Genomic DNA, 12,134 nt, shown 5'->3' with positions numbered 1-12,134 from the left:
AAATAGTATGGGATCTGGGACCTGACGGTGCGATGCAATTAATTGTATGTAAGCGACTTTGTTTGAAAGAGAGTTACTTGATAACTGCCGTGATAACGGCCACCGGCATTGAATATGCCCTTATCTGATATCTGTTTGCAAACGAAACGGTGTATTTAGTGTGCAAGTATGGACTACGTTTGCCCTTGGTGTTTTTTGTTCAATACTTCCCCTTTTTTTTTTAATCTGCGTAGCTGTGCAGTCGCACACAGAAAGCGAAATAATGTGCGCAGCAGCGACAATTTTCAGGAACCTGCCTCTTTAAGAAGAAGCTCTCCTGTTGCACAGGAAGGCTGGCCGGTGTTTTTCCACTCATGCTGCTGTCTGATGGTCACCCATTTTAAGAGACAAAGGTCAAAAAGAAAAGCTTATAAATTAAATCTAGTCTTGTAATTCTCTTATTCAACACTCAGACACCGCACAATAGACAAGGGACAGCACACTTCAAAAGGAATAAAAGGAAGTAATATTACAGGTAACTGAACATCGCCTTTGTCTACGAACTGTCAAGGGAACAGATGGAGAAACGTTTTATTTCTACGACTATTGATTTTCTGCTGAAAATTAATTTTATAAAAGATTATTTTTTCTTATCACAGATAATAGATTTATGGTTCCCTTGTTCTTTTTCGCTATAATGTTCTCATTTTGATCGTATTCTTCCTTATGCTTATTTCTATTTACTTTTATTGCTAAGTGTGTTCATTTTTAGAAGATGCTGGGCTTTTTTAGGTCTTAACTGAACATTTTATTTGCTCCAGCATAGTATCTCAACATAGAGAAGGGCAGACGGTAGCATCGGGGGTGGGTGCTGAACTCAGACATTTTTCTGTTTTAAAATGAAACTGTTAATGATGGATGTTAGGCTTTTGAGAATTGCTGTTTTATTACCGTTTAAAACGGATGCTTTTGCATTTCCACGTGACTTATCAGGCGGGATTTTGTTATACCGCGAATAATCTTAAAACGATGTTTCATCTTTAAGAAAAAGGGAGTTTTGGATTTAGGAAACAAAAGATTCAGTCTTTTCAGTGTTAGCAAGCAGGTAGTACAGTACACCGGTATTGAGACTTTTGGGTTTTTTTTTCTGCGCTGGAATGGATACCGTCTCGAAACATATTTATAAAGGACCTTGTAAGATACGACGAAGTGATGTTTGGTGACAAGACATAAATAAAAGAAGCTTTAAGGATTGTTTTCAACAACCGTTGTTTCAGGTTGTTCTTCTTTATTTGTTTGGAAGGGGGTGTAGCAGGTGGGGAGTAACCGTACTGTAATGTACAGCAACAACGCCTGTTATTGTTCAGGTATATGTCGGAGGTAATTGGATTTATGATGCATTTCTCGATCGCCAATTCGTAACGTAACGCATTTGTCGGCGGTATCTATCCTCTCTTTCAGTTAAAATATGCAGTGTTTCCGTGTCATTGTATTACTCCAGTCGATGGTGTCTCTTCGCTAGGGCTGGGCTCCCATTGCCTTTACAAGGAAATATACTGTATTAGGCGAAGCCGTGTCGTTTCCAAGCGTGTAATTAACCTGCGTTGTGTTCTTCTGAGTGTAGATAAAAAAAATAATTAGCGTGTTTGGATATCCTTTTTTAACCCAATTTTAATGGTAATTGTTCTTGTTTAGATGTGCTCCTTATAATTGAGAAGACTTTATGAATAAAGTGTCACAGTCTGAATTTTGCGATACTGTGGTTTCTTTATTTTGTCTCATTTTGCAGTTGCGTTAGCTATCGCACTTGAACGCAACGGGTATTTGGGAATCTGTAGTCTTTTCTGTTCACAATGTTGAGATTATCCGAGGTTATTGCTGGACGCAGTTCATTAGTTGTACTGACGTGCCTGCAGATTAAACTGATCTGTGACAGCGTCCCTGAGAGAGGAACGAAATAGGTGATAAGAATACGGCGAAGTAACTCATAAAATACAACAACGATTTATGAATGAATACGGTCTTGGGTTTGAATAAATGGAAGTACAGGATGCATTTGTCCGGCGTGTTGTCTTCTCTCATGGTGCCAGCGGAGTAAAATGCTTTGTGTCATCAACGGTCTTTTCTAACAGCGTCTGCAATTTGCTACTCGCTTCTGCTACCAGATGTACGGTAGTTCTTTATTGGATCTTTAAAAGTTGTTTACGGTAGCCTAGAATTGGATCTTTAAATGAGTAGTTTGAGTGTTATATCGTTACATTAACGTTTCTTTTGAGAAAATAAAAGCGGTTTAGAATGTACGCACACATTTAATACTACGACAATACGGAAGAATAACAAAAACGACAAGGTCATTAATCCACAGGCCTGGTCATTAGTTTTTAGAAATGTAGAATTTCTTGTGGACTCAAAATGGTTGTCGCAATGTACTGAGGCAGGAAACTAGGTGGTTGGTAAACTGAACGGTCTTTCATTGCAGCACACTAGAAAGCCTTAATTGTTTGCCTTTATAAAACAAATTGCCAATAATCTATAGTCCGCATCCTTGACAGGTGGTCACTTAACCTCATACTACTCTATTGCATTTGAGAGACCCAATACATAAGACCATTAATGTGAATTCTGTATTGCCTATCGTCTATGGTAACGATAGAAATGGCAGTAGTTACTGTAAACCCTTACTAATTGCTCAGAAAACCCAATAAGACTTCATGAGGACCAGAGGACGGTTTTTATTAAGAGCTGTGATCAGAGCCAGTGAATTTTCTCCCTAAGTCAGCGTTAGCAGTCGTTTTTATTGTAACAAGTGGCACTACTAAAAGCCAATATGAATCTTTTTAAAACTTCCACACATGCTACGGTTACTATGGATTGCAGTATTTTAACCATTTCCTGTACAGCTTTAATTAATGCCAGTATTGAACCGTCTTGTAAACATGTTGTTGGAAGGTGGGTAAAAGTTACTGTGGGAAAGTAACGAGGGTGTAGGGTGTCAATGATTTTACATTACAAATGTATATTCAATTTTCGAGATTTCTTGCAAATAATGTTCTGCTGTGGCTTTTGTCTCTGTTTCAGTTGCAAATGTTATTTAACAGCCAAATTTATGAATGATACTTCAATATTTTTTCAAAAAAAGTCATTTGGATATATATTAAGTCTTATATGTGTGTATCAGTGGATTAACAGTAGTCTGCAGAAGGCACATATGTTTATCATCAGGTTGTGACATGCAGTGTTTCTGTTTTCCTTAGATAAAGTGTTGTGAATTCTTGGGCTTTCCAAAAGAAGATTTTTTTTAAATGTGGTAAATTTCCACTACCAGTTTTTGGCATGATAACAGACAAAACAACAAGTAAAGTCTTATTCGGACTATAGCTTGTTTTTCTTGTTTTCCATGTAAGGTTCAGTTAAAAGATAGCTTAGTGAATATTAAAATTCGCTTTTTTCTGCCGGCGGGGGTACATTTTAGAAGTGTAAAAGTATAAAGAACTATGTATAAACCACACTTTATTTTCAAAATAAAGAAGAGGACCGCTTGTAGTACCCAGTCAATGACACTGTGGGTCGTGGTGTACAGTAACTCGCATACTGTAGGCTAGCCAATCTGATCTGGCTTCTGAGAATCTGAGAGGCTTACATTTCTAAGTCTAGTGTTCTAAATCCATAAATCTTTTACATAATGTATAGAGTTTGCATGTACTCAGTGGAGGGAGACTGCACACTGCTGTGTTTGGCAGGGTTTCCACCTTTTTGATTACATCTCAATTAAATCTTTTCAAGACGCCAGTGAGAAATGCTGGGGCTAATGGGGACAACAGCAGTGTAGTTCAGAACCACTTGAGCAGGTCTGGAATTTGCAATACTGTATGTGTATTTTAACCACACAGGCTAGTATGTAGGATTCATATCTTCTTAGGTCCTACTTGGTGATGTATGAAATGCTTTTGTCTGATGCTCAATGGCAAGCTGTTATCTTAAAGTCCTTCTTGCATATATCCTAGCCCCAGCTCTTACCAGTTATGATTTATTTTGTACTGGGACATGACGTATGGAGGTTGAGAAGCTCTGTTTTTCTTTAGTTAAACGAGGGTTTTTGTAAGATTTATCTCTGATGCACTTCAGGACCGTTACAAACCAGCTAGGTGCAAATGCTTAATTAAATTGGTTTATACATACTTTTTCTATACACCCGGTAAATGCAGATAGCTGTATTTCTAAAAATCAGCTTAGAATTTGATTTTTCAACCATTGTATTTTACACTTCCCTTTTTTGAGCTGCAGAAGCCATTCTGTTGCTTTCCTTCCTCATAACTGTGACTGTGCATGATAAGCAGAATTGACAAGTTTCCTCTTTTTACTGTACAGCTTTAAAAATGACATCTGCTTTCTCCTTTAGTCATGTTTGTATGTATTTTCAGTACATTGTCTAGTTATCTTGTACATACCAGAAGCTTGGCTCAACATTTTCGTAGTTGCAAAAATATCACAATTTTAATTTCTTTTTTTTTTTTACAAAGTATGGTCTCGACAGGATGGAACAATGCTCAAAATGGGACAGACTGGTTATCATGGGGGAGTTGTGCAGGGAGACTGTAGGGACAGTTGAAGTATTTCCAAGTTTTCCTCCATTAATTTGACTTGGAGAAGTGTCGCAGGATCATTGGACTCCTTAGTTATGATGCTGGAACATAGACAGGCCCCCACCCCAAGTCTGGGAAGTGTCCAGTTTTCTTTGCAAAGAGTTGTGGTTTCATTAAAGTGACAGTGTTTAGTACATTCCCACTCCCCCTGCCCCCCTCCCCTCTCACCCCTTGCCACAAGAGGTTTTAAGTGTTTGCAGCCTGGACAGGGATTGTCAATATGACTTTAGGACCCTGGCGAGGTTGTTTTTTTGTTCTGTTTTTGGTCACATTGGTAGCTTGCTCCCCTATTGCTTATACAGTGACATTGGAAGGGCTGAAGAAAAGCAACACTGGAGCAGACTCATAAAGCAGCTCTGTGCTCTGCTCTTCCTCATGAGAGGGGAGCAGAAAGTGACAGGTACAGTAATTGTGAAAGTGAAGAGACTTTTTCAGACATGGGGGACAGATGCATTTCAGATTAGAGTTTCACTTTTGGATAATACTGTATGCGGTGTACATTTTTTTTGTTTGATTATGTTCATGTAAGTACTTTTAATTTCCTTTCTTAACACAGGAAATCAGAACTGCCAATTGTATAACCTGGGCAGAAGGATGGATTTATATGGAAAGCCTAGTTCAATGTCACTGTGAAGACAACAGCTTTTCATTGCATGAGAAAGTGGGATAGAAACCAGTAGGTCTCCCACTGCATAATATTTTGACTTACTGTATGTTGCAAGAGGAACTGGCATATTTTGAATACATTTGCATAGTCTGATGTGTGAAGGTAAATGCTTGAACTTACAACTGCAGTCCTGCTGTCGTTCTCACATCTTTATTATAGGATGTTTCTTTCAAAGCTGACTGTTTCTTGTGTAGGTTTCCCTTTGAGTGGAATCTGGAAGGTGAGGGGTAGCAAGGTGGGGGGTGTGAGAGTTGGGGAAATGTCCACTTTTGCTGTTTGTTTTGATATAGTTGTGTTTTTGTCAAATTTAAATTAATAAAAACCCAATTCATAAAACTGATTTGTAAAAACCCATCCATCTTCAGTGCTTCACTGGTAGAATCTGTGAAGAGCTTGGAGCTCACAAACCCTGAAATGGATCAATTATGATCTGTTTTTTCATATGATCATAGTGGAGTATTATCAACCAAATGCTCCTTTTTAAACTGGAAATATTTTTCTGCACATTACGCTAGTATGGTAGACAGCACTTTATAGGCAATCTGATGTCGTTTTCCAGTATTCATGCACTAGCGAATTAATAGTACCTACATGGTCAGGTGTAAAATGATCAGGTTTGGTAGTGAGTTCTTCACATGTGATCTTAATATAATCTTTGGGTAGATACTGAAGCAATTGTGAAGCTGTTGTTTACTGGAATCTAAAAAAAATGCATTTCCATGTTGATTCCAAAGTCTAAGTTAACCAACCTGAGTTGTTTAAAAAAACTCACAGTCTTTTTGTGTGCATCTCATTACCTTACCGAAGAAGCTAATTCAGGGACACCTTTTTGGATTCAGCTGAAAATGCTGTGAAGAATAAGCCAGTGATTATTAAATCTTCTACAGTTTATGGTGTTCAACCTTTAGGAATAAAGAAAAGTCTAATTTCATGACTTGATACTGACCAATTCCTGATAGTATCATCATGTGTAAAGTGTAGATATGTGACAGATGATACAGAGAGATGACAAAAAAGTAATTGGGAATGGTAACTGACCTTTGTTCACTATGACTTCATTAGAATTTAATCACATAGGCAGTATGTTTGACACATCTTTATAGCTTGTCCTGAACTGCCTGAAGAAGTCAATTATTAACGATCACACAGTGACCTGCTTCTTTTTCCTTGTTTTCCTGTTAATTCGTAATTCTCAACTGTCTAAAATGAATTTCCTTAGCTGTTTTTAGAATATTCAAGTGTATCATTATAAAAGACTTCTACTTTTAAATTCAACATTTTCTATGCATAGTAAGCAACCTGTTTTATTAGATTTCTATTATTGGAGCTGTCATGCGCATTTAATGATGGTAAAAAATATGCAGGTAAATTTACTTATTCTGTAACTCATTATCCTATGACTGTTTTGAACAGTTCCAAGCTTAATTTTTGAATGGTGAGTTTTAAAACGTTTTCCACTGCAGGTTCACAAATGTCATATTTTTGCTTTAGAAGACTTTGATTATTAGTCTGGTGGAAGGATGATTGAAATTTACTTTTTAAATAACATACTCGAAAACCGCAGGTTCAGATTAAAAAGGAAACGGAAAACCAAATGTTTCAAGAGTGGCTGAAGCTCATTTAGACATGTTGGGTTTTTTATTGATGATCACAAAATTAACAACTGGGGATGTTTTTTCAAAATATGAAATCAATGTTATAGCTTTTGTCTCTGCTGTGCGCTACATAAGTGAATGTTAGAATACAGCAGGCAGTGTGAAGTGGTATATGTAGAAGCACTTAAATGTATGAGCCTTCAGGTAAAATATGTGCACTTGAAACATATTACATTATGTAACTACCCAGTGAACATCTAACTAACAAGTGAACTGCTCCTAAAGTGGTTTCCTATAGGCACTGTTCACATTTCAGATGTGACTTAATAGGAAAATGCTTTTTTAAATTAAAAGATCTTGCACTAATGCCACTGAGTGAGAACAGTGATTAAAAACAAAAGAAAACTTGACTTGTTCTTCCACTTTAAAGTTTCCTTTTTTACCCAAGTCTGAGAGTTTAAAATGGTGTACCACAATTTTTTTGGGGAAAAAAGACTAGGGTCAGAAACTGTGCTTAAGGGCTATTTGAAAAGAAATTTTCAATTTTTGGTTAGCACAGGAGTTTTGGTGAAAACTGCCTACGTGTTATCAAATGTGTTAAGCAACAGAATTCTCGTTTGAGAGGTTTTTGTAAGGCTCATTAGAATACATGTTAGACTTCATTTCAAATGTGTGCCTCATGTAAATGATTTATACCAGTTTGGCTCCTTTGACATTATTCTCCAGTTTCATCTTCAAGCAGCAAAGTATTCGATTTGGCATCCGTTATTTTATCAGTTCTTTTGGCACGAGCAAAAGAATTACAAAATTCCAACCATAGTGTTGGCTGTATACTTCATATTTGAATCTGGAAAGATTATTTTTGTTTTATTGAAGGCAACAGAATCTCCGTTTTCTGTGTTAAATTTACTTTAATCTGTATTTCGCTTGCCATGAATAAGAGCACTAAGTTAGCAGACAACTAATTTGTAAGTATGCATTATCAAGTACAGTCATATAATTTAATCAGCTATACAAAGGTACTGTATATGTAAAGGAAAATGTGAAACAAGAAAAAGCGGAGTTTAAGGTGGGTTGAAGGTTGAGGGTAACATAAGGGAATTTTGAAAACTTTGTACAACACTTTTTTACCTTATTACTAGAATGTGTCCAATGAAGTGCACACTATCCGTTCACACTTGGGAGGTGTGGATTGCCCACAACTCTCTTGACCCTACCTATTTAGTCTAGGTCTCAGAATCTGAGTGAACAAGCTCAAGTGATACACACAGAGTTAATAATTCAGTGGCTTCTGCTTTGTTGGTAAATGGAAATTTACAGTCTTCCCCCAGTGTCACGTGAGAACCCAGGGCTGTAAGCTGTGCCCAATCTCCAGATTGTATTTAATTGTATTTAGTCAAGGGGCGGTTCTTACTGTCAGCTTCATTTCGAATGGGCTGAGATGATATTAAGGTATTTAAAAGAGGCATGGTGACAAGTGGAGAATCACAAAGACCTGCCACTTGCTGCTATGAAGGAAATGTAAGTGAAAAGTTAAGTATTATTAATGAAACAATGTACAATAATCATGTTTTGTTAAGTCTTTCAAATAATTGGACTAATCAGATGTTCGATGTATTGAATGACAACTTTGAAACTTATAAAACATTGTTTTTTCTTGGTGACTTTTCGGAATTTGCATTTGAAAAATATACTTTATTCAGTCCTATCTCAGATTCCAGTTGTTCTCTGTGAACATTTTACATCAGTGTCTAGTTCAGTGAATGTGTAAAAGCAGAATGTCATGTTGTTTCTCACCTTTTGCTAGTGGGATGAATAATCGTAAGAAAAAATAATTGGACAGCAACTGTTCCACATTCTTGGTAATATTTCATATTTTTTCTCTCTATATTCTGGGAACAGATTTTTCTTCAAGTAGTAGTTTGTATACTACTACTATAAGGGATCTGGGATTTAACTGAAAGATTGTGGGTTCAGTGCTCTATATTATTATTATTATTATTATTATTATTATTATTATTATTATTATTCTCAAAAATATTGTGTGTCTGTTTGTGGAAGCTAGAATGTAAAGTAAACTAAAAGCAGTCATGTTGAAAAGGGCGAAAACATTTGTAGACCCTGAACTTTGTCATGAACAGCTACTGAAGCTCTGTTAAGGTGGTGTGAAAAGGAGTCATAAGGGTGAGGAAGGTCACAGATTAGCAGGTACAGTAGATTACCTGAATAGTCTGACAGTGTACTACTTTTAAAGAATTTGTATGAAACACCAGATAACATAAACAGATTTTACCAAGCTTTATTGTACAAAGCCAATTTCAAAAGCTGAATTGTACCTTATGTAAAGCTGTCTTTATGTGCAGCGACAGACAATTTGGAATACTTGAGATATTTACAGATTAAAGGAAACAAAGTACATTTTTTTTATTGAGTTTTGCCATGTTTTTGCAGGAAATGTTTCTGCAAACTGGCAGAGAAGTTTTGTGAGAATCCTTCCCTACTTGTTTAAATGTTGATGAGAAGTATCGTACGGAATAAGAGGTGTCACGGAAGACATTGGCCTTTCTACTGTTTTGAATCTGTTTCAGTAGAAGAAGAAAGTTGAAGGAATAGACGTGTAGAATAGACATGTAGGTGTCATTGCCTCAATAATAATTTGAAACTATGCATCATAACTCTTTAGCACCACAGGGTTTTGATTTAGACAGTGTGCTTCATTGCAATATTAAGAATGGTTTACACTGCCGACACAAAAGTCACAATATTAAAATGTATTGTAGAAGTTGACTTAAATTGATCAACTTTGACTGGAAACAAACTACCCTTTCCTTAGAGAGCTTTTTCCACTTGGATGCAATGCATCAGAATATAGCCAAACCTATTGTGCATCAAAGACTGGAACAGAACCAACAAATGCTGAGAAATATTAGAAAGCATCAGAGGTTCTGTGGACCAAGAGAATTAAAACATAGCAGTGCAAAGTGAATGCAGATGACCAAAATACCATCATGTCTTCATAAAGGGGGTACATTCAGAAGTTGTCAGTCCTAGTGAGAGCTATATCTGGAGGTGATAAATACTAGTTTCCTTTTCTAAATTCCTAAAATAAGAGTTTTGTATTTCTACTGCGTAAGAGAAGGTCCCCCTTTTTTCCCTTAAGCAAGTAAGAGGTAATCAAAGCAAAGTCTAAGCATTTATTTATATCCACAGAGAAATTAATTTCTTGACCCCATAGAAAAAATGAATAACAATCTGTTTGTTTGTGTTTTCTTCTCTGTATTATAATTAAAGTAAAGGAATCAGCAGGCGATGCCCTACAGCATCTTCTGATTTATATCTTTGCTGCTAATCTTGTGTGCTCTTGCACTGAAAAAAAATGTACTTATTGTATAGACACGGATACATCAGTATAAAAATAGAATCCTTTCTATTTAAATGTGGGAGTAACCATACAGTTCTGAAATGGGTTCTATTGTAAGATGTGATGGAAAGGGAAAATCAAAATTGTTTGTACCTCCGCTTTTGTAATGTGGAGTCCGAGGGAAAAAGTAATAAAAAAATAAGGGACTGATGCTGGTAATGTGTGCAGAGTTTCTACAGAAGGCTCTTGTTTGGAATGATGTAGTAGACCTTTTTTATCTGAAATGTAAAAACCTTCTTCAAATATTGAAGAATAAACAGTGGTAATGAAAGATAAAAGAATGGAAATGTCAGTTGACAGGACACTTGAGTTTTGGACTGAACTAAACTTTTCTATTCTTTAAAATGTCTTATTTCATCGCGGTCAAAGGGATCCTTTGAAAATCAAGTGAACTTGCAACCTGCAGTGTTTAGAATGACTCACTGTGTTTGAATTAGAGGGTAATGAAGGATAAAGAGTGTAGAGCACTGACCTGTTAGTCTATTTTCTATACAGCTGGCCACACATCTTTCTCATATTCAGGTTAAAAAGCTGCTTGAACTTTAACGGAAAATGAAGCTTGCATCATAAAACAATAGTTTATGTTTTTTTTCAATTCGCTTGGCTCTCATCTGACAGTTATAAATAGGTATTTCTCCAGTATATTTTGAGTAAACATTCTTGAGTATTATTATTTTCTTAAATAGTAAATGTGGGCTGAAGCCATTAAGCCATGCGGGTATTTCTGTTTTTACTTTCACTGTTTTAATTCCTCTGGGCTTTTTTTTTAAAGCTGTGGTGGTCTCCATTGTTTATAATCTGTTGTACGTCCAAACAAAACAAAGTAAAAACACAGGAGACCGTTGAGAAGCAAGTGCAGAATCTAATCACATTTTCTGGAAACAGTTTTAAAAACCTAATGACTCAGAAGGAATTTGATAAGATAACAAAATTGGAATTTAAACTATTAATATTATTCTTTCATTGAGACCTAATATTTTGTTTGTAGAAAAACAGAAGTACAGGCAATTATTTTCAGACAATCTGTAATGAGAAAAAAAAAAAACTACTGCATCACTGTTTTACAGTCACACAGTATTTTTTTGTCTTCATTTACAGTTGTGCCAATTAAGCGTTAGTACGTTCTTTTATTGTGTTATTCACACATTTATGATTTTTGCTAATATATGTAACTCTGGAAGGGGATGCAAAGGTTTATAATTTGGTTGAATGATAGTCCCTGTTGTGAGTTCTTTGTAATTAACAGATGACGGACAGCCCATGCCTTCAACACAAAATCAGTTTCTCAGTTTAAGGTTTTGGCTGTGTCTCACTTTGAACTAGTGCCAAAGGACAGGGAATGTGATCCAAAGGTATTTCTGGCACTGTACTTAAGAGAATTTTGTTTTTAAAACAAAATGGCCAGAAGAAGCAAATTGAACAATGGTTATTCTGGACACATTGCCATTTGTTTTAGCAACATGAACTGAAAACCAGCCTGCCTATTAGAAGCCAAAGAATTTCTTGTCCTAGTTAATCTGTCCACTGGATCATGTAAAAGGAGTGCTGCAATTTTCTGGCACTGTGCTTGTAATGTGATACCCAGGACACTAATAACAGTGCTTTTTTTTCTTGGAATAGTATCTTGATAGTGTAAACATAACTTAAGGCTACACAGTCGTTCTGAAATATAATTCATTGGTGTGTTTGGCATATTGTGTAATACTTGTAGGAATTAGGAAAGAACATTCTGTAGCTGTTTTCTCACATTGACACAGGCAGTTTTTCCTGATTGGAAACCATGTGAGGCAGCCTCAGTGGTTTCCAGTTTTCTGTTTTTGTGTGGATCA

General features: G+C 36.2%; 1 protein-coding gene across 4 annotated transcripts in view; it reads left to right on the top strand.

The window, feature by feature from the left end:
* Positions 1–319: 319 nt before the first annotated feature.
* Positions 320–12,134, top strand: part of slc6a6b (solute carrier family 6 member 6b) — a 34,616-nt gene continuing 22,801 nt past the window's right edge. Inside the window, exon 1 of one of the 4 annotated variants that reach the window (XM_015348141.2) lies at positions 320–514. Coding sequence is in view for 2 of the 4 variants with exons in the window: in XM_006630998.3 (XP_006631061.1) it covers positions 8,395–8,405 (11 nt within the window). In the remaining 2 variants the exon portion in view is untranslated. Of the gene's footprint in view, positions 515–4,878; positions 5,023–5,122; positions 5,147–8,309; positions 8,406–12,134 lie in introns of those variants that run through there. The other 3 variants (XM_015348142.2, XM_069189433.1, XM_006630998.3) reach the window with 3 other exon arrangements.

This window comes from Lepisosteus oculatus, chromosome 4 (assembly GCF_040954835.1).
Source record: "Lepisosteus oculatus isolate fLepOcu1 chromosome 4, fLepOcu1.hap2, whole genome shotgun sequence".
Taxonomy (NCBI): domain Eukaryota; kingdom Metazoa; phylum Chordata; class Actinopteri; order Semionotiformes; family Lepisosteidae; genus Lepisosteus; species Lepisosteus oculatus.
The sequence above is the reverse complement of the archived record's forward strand: the minus strand, read 5'-3'. Positions and strand labels throughout refer to the sequence as shown.